At 37.0% G+C, this 19,501-nt stretch overlaps 1 protein-coding gene across 1 annotated transcript; it reads left to right on the forward strand.

The window, feature by feature from the left end:
• The first annotated feature begins 355 nt into the window (after positions 1-355).
• Positions 356-17,919, forward strand: LOC140144116 (palmitoyl-protein thioesterase 1-like). Its single transcript, XM_072165951.1, has 10 exons — positions 356-541; positions 4,643-4,752; positions 5,969-6,096; positions 7,887-7,957; positions 8,420-8,507; positions 9,165-9,179; positions 10,557-10,647; positions 11,928-12,026; positions 12,660-12,731; positions 16,187-17,919. Exons 1-10 carry the CDS (start codon positions 376-378, stop codon positions 16,307-16,309), a joined length of 963 nt encoding a protein of 320 aa, XP_072022052.1. The 5' UTR covers positions 356-375; the 3' UTR covers positions 16,310-17,919.
• The last annotated feature ends 1,582 nt before the right edge of the window (positions 17,920-19,501 follow it).

The following is a 19,501-nucleotide window of genomic DNA, read 5'->3' on the forward strand; positions in this document are numbered from 1 at the left end:
AAAAGTGAAAACTCTGCACTTACTTTTTTTTTTTTTTCAAGGGCGCTGACATATTGTTTTGTAGTGATTCTATAAATAAGTTCTGTTTGTGTTTACAAAATATGGAAAAATATGACTCTTCAATACGCTTATCACGTGTGGCTTGTTTGTTTATTACTTTTGCTTTTAACGTAACAAATTTTGTTTGATAGCATTTGAATACTCCAACAATTTGAACATTTTGCCTAGTATTCCTAAAATCACAATAACAAACACTGCAAACGCTATGTCACATGTGAAGTCATATGACAAAGGATCATACAACCTCATCTTCAGGAACCCGTGTTCAGTAATCTGTGCGAAGCAGGTTGCTTATTTTCGATCTCAGCATTTTCTATGCATGCGAATAACAACCATCCTTCATTTCAGAAGTCCACAACAAAAATGGAGAGATTTGCTGTGTTGTTGATTGCTGTTTTTGTGGGGGTTTGCCAGGGTTATGGGGTTCACATGAAATCGAAGGCAAATGCAACCCTGCCTCTAGTAATGTGGCACGGAATGGGTAAGTTCCTGGTTCAATTGGTTTCAAGATTTTTAAGACAAGTGTATGTTTATTATTTATTATTTCTAACTCTATTTAGTATTTTAATGCTTTAAAAAAGCATTTGTGTTTGCATGGTTTGGTTTTCTTTTTTATATTCTACCAACTGCGTATTATGACACAGGGCCCTGTAATCTGAAGGGTAACCCTGTATGAATATGGTTTTAATGCCTTTTTAGAATAAATATAAAGTGAATAAATAAATGAATAATAATCGATATTCCTTCCAAGTTTTTTTTTTCAGAAACCTTAATGTATTAAGGGGGTACTATACCCCTGCACAATTTTGAGCCTATTTTTGCATTTTTCTCAAAAATTATAGCGCATTGGGGACAAGTAAGATATGTATATTATTATAGGGGCAAGGACTACAACTAAATCACTGGAAATTTTATTTACAGCACAGACAACAGTTGTGGAGTTACAGTCAAAAATGAGGGAAAACCAATATTTGATCAATAAATCAATAACTACTTGCTTTGAGTTGCTGAATTTTCAGTATAGTAGTTGTAGTCCTTGCCCCTATAGGCCTATACATATCTTATTATATACCTCATATATAGATTCCTCTCATCTGATTGGTTAAAAGTGGAGTCATTAAAATAGCTGTGCCCCCTTTTTCTATCAAGATGACGTCATACAACAACTGTGCCCCGGGCACAGTTGATTCTATGCCCGGAAAATAATTGGATATTCGCAACCCCGCATACACAGATCGCTCGTATACCTTGCGCACCCACTATACGGCCGGCGTTGATTACGAGTGTTGAGACTATCGCGGTCACAGTTCGCAATGAATTTGACCTCTCCTTGCTTGACGACGATCTTTCAACGGCCGCCGTAGTGAGTGCAGTGATTGTTTACAAAATGTTACATGTCAAGGATTTATACCTGCCAAATGTCACTTTTTAGACAAATTACTACGACCTGGAGACTCGGCAGTGTGTGATGTTAGCACAGAAACGGTAGGGTTGTTTTAGATTATGACATCGGTAGATATCGGTCCAAATTCTGCACCCTTGCTCTTGCATGCACTGTCATGCTGTGTGCATTTAAGCCTAAAGGCCTATGCAGTTAAAAACTTGTAGGCCTTGTCAGTCAGGAAATCTTTTAACCAATCAAATGAGAAGAATCTATATTATTCGGTATATGAAATAAATATTGACTGCTTAATATTCGGGGCACAGTTTAAAATTATAGGCCCTCGGTGATGTCAAAACCATGACTATGCCCTCAGCTTCGCTTGGGCATAGTCATGGTTTTGACATCACCTCGGGCCTATAATTTTAACTGTGCCCCTCATAGCAGTCAATATTTGTATACTTGTCACCAATGTGCTATAATTTTTGTGAAAAATACAAAAATAGGCACAAAATTTGCCAGGGGTGTAGTACCCTCTTAAATCCAAAATGTACGATCTGAAATTGGTAATTTTTATCAAACCTAATTTTTTTTGCATATTTGTAATATTTACACATGTCCCAACTTGCACCTAAATGGAATTGGGCAAATTTGTTGTCTTTGTAAGTCAACAGAGCAAAATTCGACATATATTATCATAATTTAAAAAATTATGATATGTCCTCCCATAGAACTGCATGTTAAATGGCCAAAATAACCAGTGGGGTTTCTTTCACTTTACTTTCATCTTAAAATGGACATCAATCCTTCCCATCAGTTATTACTAATATTATTTCAACATTTTGAATAAAGAATAACAAAATAAAATTTGACGGAAATCGTACATTAACTTAAGGCTTTAAATATGTTAAACAAAGTAATAAAATAATTACCCGGTAGTTTAATAATATATGATGCAATCTGCTCCAGCTCCATGGGGGCCAGTCATTTTTGAAAGTTGAGTTAATTACTATAATTATTACCTTTAAGAACTACGAAGGAGGGGGTTGTCATCCCCCCTAAAGCTAAGATTTTTTATCCGTCATTAAAAAAACACACGTTTACGCCCAAACGACCTTTAGGTAATCGTAGATCCATCCTTTGAGCTCATTTTAGTGATAAAAGTTTTACCCCAGCACCTTACCTGGGGGTAGGACCGGCTGTCAAAGATGACCACAGGAGGGGTGAAGCACACCATTGGTTTCTACAGTAAAATCAATGATTTTCATATCACTCTTGTAAAATTTAATATATTCCAAATTTTTAGCTGAAAATCAATTTTGCCTGTACTTTTGTATGTCTGGTTCCACACAGTAAATACACAGTATTTGCTGTCTGTGGTAAGCATTACGAAACAAGACAGACTGAATTGAGACATCAGAGCAGGTCAAAGTACTATTTTAGCCTACATGTATGTCCGGATGTCCCCGTATCCTACTATCGCTCAAACAAGGAAGCCTCTTCACAAATTCACTCACCTCGCGATCCTACATCAAGAGTTGAAATAAACAACAAAGTTTCCAACAACAACTTTGTCATTCCTCAAAATAACATGTAAAAATAAAAATTTGAAGTCCTACTATAATACAAGTTATTGAAAATTTTGTTCCATTTATGTCAACCCAAAATTATGTTTGAAAAAGGATGCTCCCCCTTCAGAAAATTTAACTTTGAACAGTTGAAAAAGCCGAAAATTTGTGAAATGACGGTCCATGAAGCCTTTTGTTGGCACGTTATACCTACATGTATTATTGTTGGCCTATAAATTGTGTTAAACATAGGGCCTAAATTGGCAAATGTCGAAAGCAGAAGCGAAAATGGCCACTTGATTATCCACTACGCAGGGGGTGTCTGAGGGAGGTGTTCCTCCCTGAGAAAGAAAGGTCCAATTGAAGCCATTTGGTGCACCATTTTTACACTATTTTAATCATTACCTAAACAGAAAAAAGGACCCGAACTCAATTTGCAAAATTTCAAACGTTACACAGGTCCACTGACATACAAGTCTTGAGACTCGCAGTTACTAAAACTTGCATGGATTGATGCTGACAAAATGTGACGGGCCCTGCATATCGGGAGTAAGTCCTTAATGTCAAAAGCTGAGAATAAATGCACAATATCAAGCTATATTGGGTGTTTCTCTATTCAAATCTTGCAATATTTGGGGCTGTGCAATAATTATGAGCCCCTCGGGGGGAGGGGGTAAAATTTCCAAACGGCTCGCCAAAAATTGCTTGCCCCCCCCCCTCGGCCCGCCAAAAAATCTTTGCCCCCCCTTGAACATGCCAAATTTTTGGGATCCCAATTTGCAAACCTTAAATGGTCTAGAATAGATGTACATGTATGTTGTGAGTGCAGCAAGCAGGAAAATTTGCATATTTAAGCGTTTCCGTACTATTTTCCTAAGCCTTTTTAAGCCTTTATTAAAAAGGCGCCCATGAATGTGTGCCAAAAATCGCTTGCCCCCACCCTCTCGGCTTGCCAAAAGTTGCTTGCCCCCCCCCTTTCAGCTCGCCAAAAATTTCTTGCCCTCCCCCCCAATTTTACCCTCCCCCAGGGCTCATAATTATTGCACAGCCCCTATAGTTCTAAAGTTCTGAAGTATTGTATGACTCGAGAACTCAGAATATTTGCACACGATAGTTACGCATTCAATGCTATAATTTTTTGGTTAGAGTGCGTTTACATTTTTGCAATGGATGTTATTTATTCCGTCAATGTTGAAATTTGGATGAAAGTTATTTTGATGAGTCAAGAGTCAATTGTATCTTTTGAGTAAAATTAGCCTATTTTGAACAGTCCAAAATTTTGTTGAAGTGCAATTTTAGCAACATATTTGATGCGATCATGCATTGTGATGCGATGTGTTTACTTCTAAACTTCCATTGCTTTACATGGGGTCATGCTTCAGCGAATCCGACTAGATTTTGAATGCAATGGTCTCTAACCTCGAATGTGAAGCTATTGGTGAGCAAATTCATGGTTAGACTTCAGGCATTTTATTTGGATTTTTTTTGTATTTTATTGTTTTTTTACTCCATATTTTTGTCTTTTCTCAATTTCAAATGTGACACCTTTGCACCCCCCCCATGGACCAGAACGTGTCACATATAATTTGCATTGACTAAATACTGTATTGTAACTTTTTTTACACTGTTGCAGGTGATAGTTGCTGCAACCCTCTTAGTTTGGGGCGAATTCAGAAGATGGTTGAAGAGCAAGTCCCAGGCATCTATGTTTTATCTTTGCAGATTGGCGATAATATCATTGAGGTAAAAGGACTGTGAAAAGTAAAAGAACTGTATTATTATGTTGGTTTAAGAAAGCTTTTCTAAAAAAGGGGAAAATTCAAGTAGAGCTTTTATGGGGCAACCATCCCCTATAGGGATGTTTCATGTACGCCATGGCACAACAACGATATTGGAGCACGTAAAAATGAAATATCACCTACAGAGTGCTAGTATTCCTTACAAAGCATGGGTTTGAATGACGCGCCAAAGATTCACAGAGGATGATAATAGTTTGTTTGTCCTCCACCGCACTTGACTGACTCTCAATGCAGGTCATTTTTATCAACCTTTTAACCTTTCGTGCAAGCGCCCTATTATCATATTGTGATGGAATTTATCTTTCTAGCAAGAGTCTACATGTAAGGCAAACTTGCTGATGTGGCTTGGGCTTGTGGCCAATCCGCACTGTCTTCAGAAATCCTGGCCACACTAATAATAAGTCATACAAGGAGTCGGGTTTATCTTTTCTTGTTCTTTAAAATCATTTATTGAGGATTATGGGCTGATTCAAGTGATCGGATTCCGGAGCGGTATAGTAGGGAAATTTTATTTCTATGAAGGTTTCAAAACATTGAAAAGTAATTGAAAATATATTGCCATGTAATTCATCATGCCTGGAAAAAATGTGGACTCTAGGGAAATGTAGCATTTACTTGGAGGGAAATTTTGTTTCCTCAAATAAAGAAAAATGTGAAATATTTATATTTGTGGCAAACCTGTTGCACATTCCAGGGAATTTAGGGACAGGTTTTTCAAGGCTTAATGTTCTTCTACATAAAATTGATAAGGGCTCATATTGAAATTCCCTTACACAGGAAGGTGTGCACCATCCGGCAGCTTTCCTGTGCTAGCCTTCTTTTGTTAAAATCCTGTGCAGGGTGTATCACTGATGCATATAATCCATCCGTTTCATGACCGAGCTTTCCTGAGGCACGCGCTTAGCGAGGGGAATCCTGCCTTCTTTCTGTGTGAAAACGTGGTAGGGTATTTCAATATGAGCCCTAAAGGTCATCAAGGGTGAAATGGTCAAGCCACATAATGGTGTTACTGGGAGCACAGAAGGTCTTTGTTGAGAGCGCAAGAAAGACTCCCTGCCAACTGCCAATTTTTTAATACATAACAAGTATAAATATAAAAAAATGTCAATGTTTAGATTCAGGATTTTTATCTTGAAAAACCAATTTGCTTTTTTTAACAGGACACTGCCAATGGGTTTCTGATGAATGTCAACAAACAGATAGATATGGCATGTGACAAGATCAGTAAAGATCCCAAGCTACAAGGAGGATACAATTCTATGGGGTTCTCTCAAGGAGGACAGTTTCTGTGAGTCACCATGCACCGCCAAGGTCATACGTCATTTATTTCCACACTTTTTGTATTGCAAGCAGCTACCATGAAACAGAGGACCTAATTATTGCATGCAGCTACATGACTTTAACACAAATAAACATCTCGAAAAAAGTAATTACCCCCTTTAAATAATTGCCATTATTCAAAAATGGGCTATTGTATTACAAATCTGTAAAATGCATTGGAAGCAGAATTTATTTCTGTGCACTTTGACGCCTCATTTTATACGATAGCCCAGAAAACAATAAAACACCTGTCAATTTAATGTAGTGAGGTCCAGATTTGAAAGTTGCCCTTACAACAATGTACTGAATACAAGTCAATAGAATTTACTGCAACTTTCAAATCTTGGGTTACATTGATTTAAATGTATGCTGTGATGTCAATTGCTACAAATGAGGTGTCAAAATGTGCAGAAATAAATTCTGCTTCCAACGCATTTTACAGATTTGTAATACAATAGCCCGTGTTTGAATAATGGCCATTATTTAAAAGGGGTAATTTATTTTTTTGAGATGTTTTTATTATTTTTATGTATCTAGGTCAATATAACTTGCAAGGAAACTTACAATTGTAAATTTAAAACTCATGACAAATTCAAAATTAGCAAAGCGTGGAAAATTGATCATGCAAAACATTTCCACTACTACAGTACACTCCTACATTTCCACTACTACAGTACACTATTCAGTGCATAAAAACAAAGGACTTATGAACTTCTCGTGCAACTGTTGAATGGGCTATTCCAGTTTAAATCCATGTCCCCATTGAAGACATGATGACCTTAATCTCCCACACAGTTGGTGAAGATTATAATGGAGTTACCTGAATGGGACTCCATTTTGAAATTCACACTCCAAGTGTGGAAGAGGTCATGACTTCCATACAAATGTAGGGGTATGGATTTCGACTGGAATAGCGCATTGTTAGACAGGAACCAAAGTTTCCTGTTATGTAAAGTTCATATTTCATTTTGTACATATTACTCACTTTGTTTTACTTCATTCTGATTCAAAAAAGGAAAAGCTTCAAATCAAACATAAAAGTGGCATTTTGCTGTAAACTTGATTTGTTTCATTCTGGAATTATATTGAACACATTCTAGCAATGAAAAAATTCCAGTACCATACCCGGGTACCATAGGCCTACTTTAAAACTTTATGGTTTACACAATCTTTCACGTCAATAGTTAAAAGAGAATTTTACTTTGTGACAGGATGTTTTGGGTCCAAATTAATTGACTGCACAAATGCTTATTTTTCCATTTGCTATTATGATGAGACTTTTTATGATGCTACACATGTATCCTGTAATGCATTATAATAAATCCTTATCAAGTACAAAACCATCATCACTTTTTAATCTAAAGCTAGTACTTGAAAAAAAATGTGGAAGTGGCAGTCGAACTGACCAGTTATAGTCCTACTCTGTAGCCTATTATAGGGCATATGGTTGGCCTCATAGAGTCCCTAATTGTAAGACTATTCATGTATTCTAGGTGAAATTTACACCTACGCATGTTACTTTCGTCCTGTTAAATGAGGAATTAGCAATGGGTGTCTTCAAACATGGGCTATCTTTTAGAATACCCTACCATTTTTTACATTCACAGTGTATGTGTATGGGTCGTTCATAAAAGACCCCCATTGAAAATCTACAGTGGTAGGGTATTCTAAAAGAAATCCCAAACATTCTTGAAATATAAGTTTAATAACACTGTTTAGTGCCCCTTTAATATTTCTTGTGTTTGTTTTTATTCTCAGACGTGCTGTGGCACAGCGCTGCCCATCGCCACCAATGCACAACTTGCTGTCAGTGGGCGGACAACACCAAGGTATATTGAGTGATAACCATTGATGCATGCATCATTGCATGATTAAGTATACTATTTGTGATATTAGTGTTATTTAAACTTTTCAGTAGTTGTTTGTTTTGATAACAGGGCTTCCCAGCAGACTAAGCAATAGTTAGGTTATTAGAGGGTCATTCAAAAAGTTCTACCTCCATCATCACATCTCTGTTATCTTACATGCAAGGATATTGAAATTACCCATGATTATGCTCTAAAATCCTTGGCTACAAAATAGCAGTTATTTGACTATATTTTAAGACCTTTAAAGGCACAACTTTGCCATACTTGCAGATCTAATCAAAAAAGGATTGCAAAGTCATCATGAATCTCGATAGGATTCCAGATCATTCAACCAAGTTTGGAATAGCATGTGATGAATTGGCACAATTCTCCTTCAATCACCTGTTGCATTCTTTCCATCTATTTCTCTTTAAACACTTACAGGTGTATTTGGATTTCCCAAATGTCCTGGAGCCAATTACACTCTATGTGAAATGGTCAGAAAACTACTCAACCTTGGAGCCTATGAAAGGTATAGTAATATATACATTAATACAATCAAACAAGTATTTTGTGGATATGAACTATACGTGAACGTCTACCACAAAACGCTCGTAAAGTCGGACCAGGTCAATTTTGTTTTCGTCCATGTTTAGAAAATATATATCATAAGCTTTACAATGATATATCATTCGACTTCAAACGATATCCAGAAGCTGAGTTACGGTTTGTTAAACTTTGCTCCTTCAGCAATAGGGACATTATTTCAGTGCTACATTATTTCTCTTTTTCCACAATGCTGGTATTAAATATCAAATGGTCATAACTGGTGGTCACTTCAAATCATCCCCAAGTCAACAAGGTTCAGGAATGTCCTCTCATTGTTAATTGTTGGCCAAACATTTCATTCTTTACAGTGTGTTTTACAGCAGGATTTGAAATCATAACCTCTTCTGAGCCTGATTTGAACTTGTAATTAGTAATTTTATAGTGATCACTTTTATTATCCAAAGCAACTCAAACATAAGTAAAACTTATCAAACAAGCTTGACTCCTCTCTCTGCACACATTAGTATATTTTAATCTCAATTCTGTATTTGCTTAAATGTTTTAATTCAATATTATGAAATCTAAACCATATTGTCTTTCTGTTTTCCAACATGTGATGGTGATTATTTCCTGTCTCCAGTTTCATACAGGATTTGTAAGTATCAATTTAATATTTCTAGAGTTTCATGTAGCCTTGGTCCAAGGCCTGGGTCTAAAGTCACAGAAAAAGCTTTATTTTTAAACTTTTCAACTTACCAAGTCATCAACAGGAAAAAGACTCTATACTACAACTATGATAACCACATGGTATAATAGCTAAACCGTGGCTTATATCACCCATCCCTCCTGTGTCAATGGTTAAGTATCGCCAATATGATGTGCTGAAAATTTATAGGTCCAATTACTTGAAGCTGGGCTAGCTGGTCAGGCTTCCTAAGCCAGCAGGCCTGCCCTACCAATGTGGATCCCATTCTATTGATTTATCTTTCTAAGTGATGAACAATGTAAAATTATAAGCACTGATATACCTGACTAATTGGGCTTACGCCTGGTGGCTAACGAAGCATGACCACTAGCCATGCTTCGAGAAACCGGCCCATAGTGGTTTCTTAGGTGTTATAATGACTAGGTCCCATGTTTCACATAACTCCACTTTCCACATAGTTCCACATAAATTCAATGTAGCCATTGATGAACTGTGGATTATATTCAGCAAGTGGCAGGCTTATGATTTGGACCATGCAGGTAAACAATGCCCACACAGGTCATAGGTAGTGCATACCGTGATCCCTTGTGTAATTATTTGTGAGAATTTTTATCTATGATAATATTAATTGAATAATTTAGTTGTACAGCTTACATGAATTTTTAATTGTTGAAGATTCATTTAAAATTTTAAAAAGAATGTTAAGAAGACTTGGTCAAGTCTGTGTTTCATAACATAATAGTTGGTAATTTGATACAGGCAGTTTTGACCATATATACTACAATTCATTATAATTTTCAAGATTTCAAACCAAGTATTAATTAAATTACACCAAAAGAAGGCCACTCCCAACAATCAAGTGGACAATTTTACTGTCAGCCTTCGGATCAAGAGAAAGAAAGTGCTTAATACAATCTCAACTGCCATTGAGGTGTTTCTGTGTAATATGTATTATCCATTCATGTAGTTGACAAACCACCAAGAATTGTCAGGTGTTTCGTAAATGTACATTATGTTCCACTACCTGGAGAGAATTGATCAAAAAATGAATTCCCTCCTGAGGTTCGTATCTGTCAATGAGTTGACCAGATCACAAGGATGTCATTATATAGCTAGAGGCAGTATATAACACAAATGGGTCAATGAGTTACATAAAAATGACCTTGTGTGGTATTTGGTTCCCAGGAAGCGAGTTTTGCCTGAGGCCTGATCTCCCTCACTACAAGAGTTATTGCCGTCAATTTGGTTGAAAAAGGAGGTGAGACATGATCAAATTCTGCAGGTAACAAAACGTAATGATTTCTGTTATTGTTTGTTTCATTGTAGCCTTGTGCAAGCTGAATATTGGCATGATCCTTTGAATGAGGAGGAATACAGAGCTAAGAGTGTCTTCTTGGCAGATATCAACCAGGAAAAAGTGAGTTTTCAGTAAAACATTACAGAGATTTAGGCAGGCCCGTAGCCAGGATTTTATTTTGGGGGGTGCTGATTTTGAAAAAGTGGACTTTTTTTTCAAAATTTGGACCTTTTTGGACTGGGGGGAGAACATTGAAAAAACCCTATTTTTGGTTCTTGCTATGCTCGCAAATGGGACTTTTTGGGTCAAAAAAAGGGAATTTTTTGGCCTTTAGCATTTTTTTGGCTACGGTTCTGGATTAAGGGACTGTTCAATATTTACACCAGCGTGGGAGTGGGAGTATTGACAAAAAAATTAGCAAAAAATTTCATGTTACCCCATCGTGCCTGCTCAACATTTTCGGATTCGTACTTGTTTTTCTCCTTTGCTCCATTTAAAACTTAACATTCCCCCTCATGGTTCAACCAAGATTTTCCCCTCAAGACCTCCCCAAAATTCAGATTTCCCCTTAAAACTCCCACTCCCCCTGGCGGCTGGCGTGAATATTGGACGATCCCTTAGGCATCCTTTTGTACATATATACAGGCATGAGAATTTTCAGGTTTAAATCTGAATTCAGGTTTTTTTGTTGTCCAAATTTCCATACTTTCTTTTAATTTCAGCCCGTTTTGGGCCTTTTTAGCCCATTTCACACACGTTTTCAGGCTTTTTTTTAAACACTTCAGGTTTTTTCATGGATGATCATTCTCATGCCTGTATATATGTAGCAGTTTCTTCATTTTTAATTTAACATGTTTTAACAGATAACATACAGGTTTATGTGTTTAATAAGGAATTCTGCTACAAATTAATTTTTTCCAATAGCAGTAAATGTTTACCTTGACCATAAAAAATCAACTACTTTTTCCCATCATAAAAATATGCAGTGCAATGACACAGGGCTCACATTTGATTTAAACAATGTAAGCAACTTGCAGTGGTGACAGGATTTTTTTTTCAGAAGGGTAAGGGGGAGCAAAGCAAAAAAATGGAAATTTGGAATTTTTTACACAAGTAAGTGGGATTTTTGTTCTGATGGTGGTGGGGAAAACTGGGAGTATAGTCCAAGCTATGAAATTGGATGCCAACATTCCCACTACAGTTTGTCCACTCTGAAGTACAAGTGAAAACATGCGCGTATACAGAGCGTAAACAGTGCACAGTGCTACCTCTCTCCTGCAGATTCGGCATAATGTGTGCGTCCCCATCGGTACTTTGTACTTCAGAGTAGACTGACTGTATTCATATGTTAGTGATACATCAAAATTATAATCTGATTAAAATTAATATATTTTTTTCAGGTAATGAATCCAAGCTACAAAACCAACCTGATGAAGCTTAACAAATTTGTCATGGTCATGTTCTCAAAAGACACAGAAGTACAACCAAAGGAAAGTGAGGTAATTATCTGATGATTAAAGCCATAATGTGTGATTTGCGTTCAGAGAAAAGCCTTCAATTTTTCTTGAATTTCTAATTTTTGTATGATTGTAATGCCCAATGGTTTACTAAAATACCATGTGAAAGTCTAAGCCTGAAATGCTTTAATTACAGTAAAATTTAGAGTTTTTATAATAAAACTGGGGATCCCCGGTTTTATTCGCCAATTCCCGCATAGACTTCCACAGTTAAGCAGCTTAGTAGTTTTTATTCATTTTACCTGATTATATTTCAGCTGGAAATTATCAGAAAATCTCCTTGTTATTAATGGTGTGTAATAATTTTTGGCAAAGAATAACAAAATTAAAATTTGACCAAAATCATACATTGAATATAACTATTGCATGAATGGGTCATGTAAAACAGTATTAACATCTTAGAAAGGATAAGTCAGCAACAGAGCAACTAAAAAGTATGCATGCTGGGCTAGATGGAAAGGAACAGTATTGAACAACAAAATGAAGGCCAATCCCAATAAATCACATGAACTAAACAATAATTTTACTGTCAACATTTGGAAAGGAATTTCTTAATCTCAACTGCCTCAAAGAGTTACTGATATTATTATATGTTTCCTATGTTCTGTTTTCTAGTGGTTTGGGTTCTATAAGCCTGGTCAGGATAAGATACTTAATACTTTACAGGAGAGTGCCATCTACAAGAATGTAAGTAAATAAGACACAAATGTGACCGTCCCACGGCGAATGAGCCGTAAATTCCTCCCCGGTCAATTTTGTTTTATTTCGTGTTTAAAAAAATAAACATCATAAACTTAAAATGGTATATCATTTGACTTCAAACGATATCCAGAAGCGGGTTATGGTTTGTTAAACTTTGCTCCTTCAACAAAATTATAGCTTTTTTCGTTTTTACATGTGTCTCTTTTTTCCACATTGCTGGCAATTTATATCAAACAGTCATAATTGGCGGTCATTTCAAATCATCCCAAAGTCAACGAGGTTTAAGAAAGTTCTCTCATTGTTAATTGTTGGTTATGCATACCTGTACAAAATACAATGCCTGGTAACCCACCACTTGAACAGGATTTAGCAAAAGCAAATAAAGACCAGAGCTAAAAGTTCTATAGCTGGCCATCTGAGGTAGAAGCTTATTATCCACTTCAACAATAGGATTATTGATTAGTTTTTGACTATCAAAATAAGACGGATGTCGGGCCAGCTTAAGTTATCGATGAATACGACCTTCGTACAAATTTTACACCGTAACACAGAATACAATTTAGGGAATTTACGGCTCGTTTGTGCTGCCGGGTCACAAAGGACAGGTATTTTCATAATAGAGGTTATCCGTGTTCTATAAGCTGCATATCCTATCAGTGACTGCTATATCTTGTTTAGGACTTTCAAAAGAGATACCTGCATGTGCAACCATAGCTGTTTCAAAATAGCCCGCCAAAATCATCAGGTCGTGTATAGAGGCCCTGCATGAAATTATCGATTGGCTCCAAACAAAGGATTTGAGCCGGTGTCCTTCACCGTAGTTATGGCAGAGTGCAGTCTATTCAATCAAATGTTGTCATCAACCTATTTGATCATAGTGCAGGGTTATGTGTGTGAGACGAACTGTCACGGTAGATTGAATCATGCTTTTGTTGAATGCATTTGAGTAGTCCGCCATATTTACGGGATGATACGTCACATGCAAGGCCTCTATTGAATTGGTTTGAATGAGGAATACTATGGGAACCAGTGCCTTTTGTTAGAAGTCATGCATGAGTAAAGTGGATAACCTCTATTGTGATGTGATGATGGGCTGTTGTGTGCTCTGAGTGCAGTGTACCGGTACAATGGGCTATTTAAGTTGAAATCTGTATAGTGTACAGTGTTGTAGTCGAGTCCTCGTCGTCCGAGTCCGAGTCCGAGTCCTTGGTGTCCGAGTCCAAGTCCGAGTTCGAGTCCCTGCCAATTTCTGATGTCCGAGTCCGAGTCCGAGTCCTCAATGTTCGAGTCCGAGTCCGAGTCCGAGTCCTTATGTATCAAATTCAACCCCCGGGATTTTCACCAATACTTTATCAACGTATAGCCTATACTTAACCAGAATTTTAGTTCTATATTATTTTCTTCTAAATACATAATTTGCTAGTCCCACCTAGCATGCCTAGTATTGTTTTGGGGCTGTGCAATAATTATGCTGAGCCCAGGAGGGGTGAAATTGCCAAAATGCATTGTTTGCCCCTCCCTCCCGACCTGCCAAAAATCTTTGCACCCCTTTGCACATGCCATTTTTGGGGATCCCAATTTACTTAACTTTAAATGGTTTAGATAATTATGTTTCGAGCGCAGCAAGCAGGGAAATCTGTATTATGTAAGCGTTTCCGTACTGTTTTCTAAGCCTTTTTAGGGCGTTTTATTTGAAAGGTGCCCCATATGTGCCAACAATTGCTTGTTACCCCCCTCTCGGCTTGCCAAAAATTGCTTCCACCCTCCATTTCGATCGGTCAAAAAAATTTTACCCTTAGGTAGCATACCTTGGAAACAGAGTATAATCACAGAGCACAGTAAATTATTAGGCTTGTGTTTTACAGAGGCAAAAAATGCAATATTACAATCAAAATATGACGTCACTACCAAACCCCAGGTGCCAACTGAAGAGGTGTTGGATCTGGCTGTAGGCCTATGCAGTATTATTCTGGGGGTGGGGGTGTTGGATCTGAATGTAGGCCTATGCAGTATTATTCTGGGGGTAGGGGTCACTCACATGTAAAGATGGTATACGGGTATGTCCTGCGGTCAGGGGTCCTTTTTCAGGCTCTCCGGCAGTCCCTTAACACATTTGCATCATGCTCCAGTTCATTGAGCCTAACACTCTGAAAATTTTAGCTCTTTAGCTCAAATTTGAAAATATTTTGAATTTGTTAGCTCCAAAGCCTATAATTTGACCCAATTTTAGTTCACAGACCTCCACAAAAATGTTGAAATTTCAGTTCATCAAACCCCTATTTTGCCCCCAAATCAGTTCTTGAGTGCCCCAGAGTATTATTATTATTCATGTACATTCTAGACTTGCGTCTAACAAAGCAGTCATGTCAAAACAAACGAATATGATTAAAATCCATTTAACCAATTAAAGATATAACTGATCGCAATCTTGCCTTTTGATTATAGGCCTACTTTTATTTACAAACGATGTGATGTGATCATTGATGAAGCATAAGAAGTTTACAATGAACGAAAATAAAAGACCTAAAAAGATCCTATTTTGCCGGACTCGAGGAGGACTCGAAGCCGAGTCCCTGAGTCCTTGGGGTCCGAGTCCGAGTCCGAGTCCAAGTCCTTAGCTTCCGAGACCAAGTCCGAGTCCAAGTCCTTGAAAAAAGGACTCGAGTGCGGACTCGAGTCCGAGTGCAAGTCCCGAGTCCTCCAACACTGATAGTGTATACCCAATTATGAAGACATGGCCTTAATCGCCCACATAGGGGTGTAGATTTCAATGGAATCACCCATTCAGGTATCCCCATTTGAAAGATATGTATATAAAACACTTCACGGACAAGCTCTATATGACATCATTGATATGCTTCAAATTTGATTTACTCAAAGACAGCTTAGATCATCATGCTCAGATGGTACCTCTCTAGTTGAGCCAAAAACTGAATGTGTTTCTTTTGTTTAACTGAGCTTTTCCTGCATATGCCCCCAAGATTATGCAATCGACTACCAGAACAAATATTGTACTTGAACAGGTCAAGAAGCTCCTGAAGAGTAAACTGTTTCAGGATGATTGATTGATTGATTGATTGATTGATTGAAATCTACACCCTTGTGCGGAAGATTGAAGTCATGTCTTCCATAGGGGGTGTATGGATGTCAACTGGAATAGACCTATACAGCCATGCATATCACATCAGAAATCCTGATATGCGTTGAAAAGGGAAACAAGGGATAGAAAATGTTTTGCCACTCCTCGGTCAGGGGGGTAGGTGTTTTAATTTACCAGCCAGAATTTTACCCTCCCGATCTGCATGTACAGTGTATCACTTCCATATTGCATATTCCTGGGAAAATTATCATGAAAATTGTCCTATTGTATTGTTAGCAGATGAAAGATTTACGTATACTATATATTTTTATGGATATTTCCTCTATTATTCATCTGACAGGACACATTAGGATTGAAGGAGATGGATGCACAGAAGAAGCTTGTTTTCCTGACGGCAGAAGGTGATCATCTTCAATTCACTGAGGATTGGTTTAAGCAGAACCTAGTACCATATCTCAAGTAAAAAAAGATGCAAAAGAATGAAAATTAAATGGGACTTTTGGCAAAAGAAATATGTATTCAGATGGTACCTATCTATAACAAAATATTTTGGCAATAAAAGAAAACTGATTTGTACTATATTTTGGCAAATAAAGCTTTCAAGTAGTAACATTGTTGATACATTTTATGCGAAAACAAACAGACAAGAAATCTTCTGTATTAAATGCAAGCAGGGATAGCATTTTTTTTATAATTGGGTAGTTTTGATATTTTGGACCCAGAGAACTGAAATTACACTGGAATGGGTGTTTTGAAAACTTCCCAATGGACCTTGATAATTATTTGAGGTGATTGTTGCTAGTAGTTACAAAATAAAGTTAATGATCAAATTTTGAGGGAAAATGGGTACTTTTTTGTAGGCAAGATTTTAACAAAAATCAAATATAGTTCTAGATCTCACTGTTTCTCACTAGCTGTTATGCATTGGACTATTCCACTTGAAATCCATACACCGCCTATGGAAGACATTAATCTGTCACACGGTGGGTTTAGATTTCAAATGGAGTCACCACATTAATGTAGAACGTAGTAACATGCCTAGATTTTATTAGATTTTTATATAGCTGTAAAAAAAATGAAAATAAGCTTGAAATGTTCACTCATGTTTTTGTACCATATTGGCGATATAGAAGATTCTTTTGATATTTGTCAGTCAGTGTCAAACTGTCAGTGGAATGCTGAGAAATAAAGCAACAAATTGTTCTTTTTACATAGTGCTGAATGGGACCAACAAAAGTTAAGTGGTTACTTTTGATTTGTAACATAATGAAGAGTTCAAATGCAAAAACTGATATAATACATTGTTCTCAATATGAAATAAAGGCCAATATATAAAGAGAATAATTAAAGATATATGCTGTTTTCGATCATAGTTTCAAAAGATTGGAATTTAAAGCTAGCATTGGCAGATGTTGGTGGCCTTAATGAAAAAGTGAAAATGGCATATATCACCTTTTGTATCTGAACTCTTGTGATGATTAGCATGGGTATCATCTTCAAAAACAATAGCAACTCCATTGCAGAAATTTTACACATTTTTATATGCCACTTTAAGAGGCCTTTATCTCAAAATCAGGTCTACCAACTTGTTCAGGTTTTGTTGGGAGTTTGTCAAATAGAGAGATAAAATAGATGTGTTAAGTCTGATGTATACTCCATTTTGTGGCTGCAATGAAATAGAGCTAGATTTTTATGACCCCTGTGAAGAAAATTCTCATTCAGGGATGGATTTCTGGCCATTGGGCGCTGAGAGTTTTGTTCAACTTCTTTGCAGCTCTTTGCGATATTGCAGCGCTACACGATTGTGATTGGCTGCTGTTAAATAAAGGTGGGGTTATTGGGGACTTCGCCAAAAGTATGAGCTACCATGCTGTGGGGGCCACTGGAACATCTGCGAGAGAGACACCATTCGGAGTATATGTGTACATCCATATATCAAAACGATTCACTTGTCAGTTGCTACATGTGTCTCTTTTTACATAATAGTTAGGAATGCATACCAAACATATCAAGTGGGGTCACTTCAAATAATCCCCTCATTACATGGTTTACAAAAAAGAGAACATTCCTAAACCATGTGACTTTGGTATTTATTCTTAACTAATAATGTAAATAGAGACACAAGTAGCAGCCGATAAGTGCATCGTTTTGATATGGATGTTGCAATGGTAAGAACCACTATGCGCTGCTGTGAAAGAGGAATATACAACAGGCTTAGAATGTACAAATTACAAATCTTCATTGTGTTTTTTTAATATTGTCTTTGTGGAATGTGATTGTTAAATAGAATAATGTCATTATTAATTTCACAAGGAATTTAGGTATGCAATATATTAATAAGCCCAACAGAAAAGAAACCAGGTAGAACATTAGAATCCAGTAGTAATTTTGAAACAATAGTCATAAACAATGTCAAAACCAATAAACCATATTAGACTGTGGGAGCAATTATTAATATTTATACACAATGAATAGTGGCTTAGTTCAAATCTGTTGTATCACATGACAATAGGTTTTGCAACCTATTTCTAACTCCTATTGTTGTCAACCTGCTAAACAAGGCCCATTGAATGGTCGGATATGTGCTGATGGGGAGGGGGGTAAACAGGGCCCATTGAATGGTCGGATATGTGCTGATGGGGAGGGGGGTAAACAGGGCCCATTGAATGGTCAGATATGTGCTGATGGGGAGGGGGTAAACAGGGCCCATTGAATGGTCAGATATGTGCTGATGGGGAGGGGTAAAGAGATCTAAGGGGGTTAAGCACTGTTTCATAGTGGTCGTGGCGAAACCAGATGATTTTCCTTTGTGTTGGGTTTATAAAAATGTCTATATGATGCCTGATATAATCAGGTTTATATTGTATAAAATTGGATAATCTTTATATAATAAAATGTATATTTTGTACCAGAATTTTCCTGTTCTTTGTTTTATTGCATCACATTTGGTGTGTGCAGCATTCACTCCTATTGTGCCCTGTTGATAGAGCTGTCAAAATGGTGTGAAACATGTAATAACATAATATTTTTGTATCAACTGGTTATCCACTGTGGGGTTTAATTGGGGGATGACTTGGCCAGCTGTGAGTGAAACTGGCCCAATGGTAAATTCGGCCCTGATTCAGATTTGGGTTATTCTTCGGTAAGGTGCCTAATAGTCCCGCCACTTTCAGGAGTCATAACTAAAATATGAAACATAATTTCGAATTTTATTTTTGCAGTTGTTTAGTATTGACGTTCCTTTTATATCTTAAAACATCAAAATATTAAAAGAAGTCCTTATTCTCGAGAAAATTGCTTAAATACAGGGTGTCACAACCCCAAAAACCCTATGTCCCGATTGGGGTCATCAAAACTTTGATGCTGACATCTTTTAGTGGGTAACTTCAGCAGCGTAAAAAACACTGGGAATGACAAGTTATTTATTGTATATTGTAGAAAAAGTTATTGTAACACATCTTTCATAGCCAGGAGTTCACCCTTTATGTCTAAAATTTCCTGTCCCGATGTCTGCGTCATCTACCGTCACGAAAATTTAGAAGCGCCTGGAGAAAAAGACTAATTTTGTAAGGTCATATATTTGACCCAGAGAGCACAACTCAATATGCAGTAAATTCATTTAGACATTTTTCCCTCATGTTGGCGCGAAAAATTC

This window comes from Amphiura filiformis, unplaced genomic scaffold (genome assembly GCF_039555335.1).
Source record: "Amphiura filiformis unplaced genomic scaffold, Afil_fr2py scaffold_40, whole genome shotgun sequence".
Lineage (NCBI taxonomy): Eukaryota > Metazoa > Echinodermata > Ophiuroidea > Amphilepidida > Amphiuridae > Amphiura > Amphiura filiformis.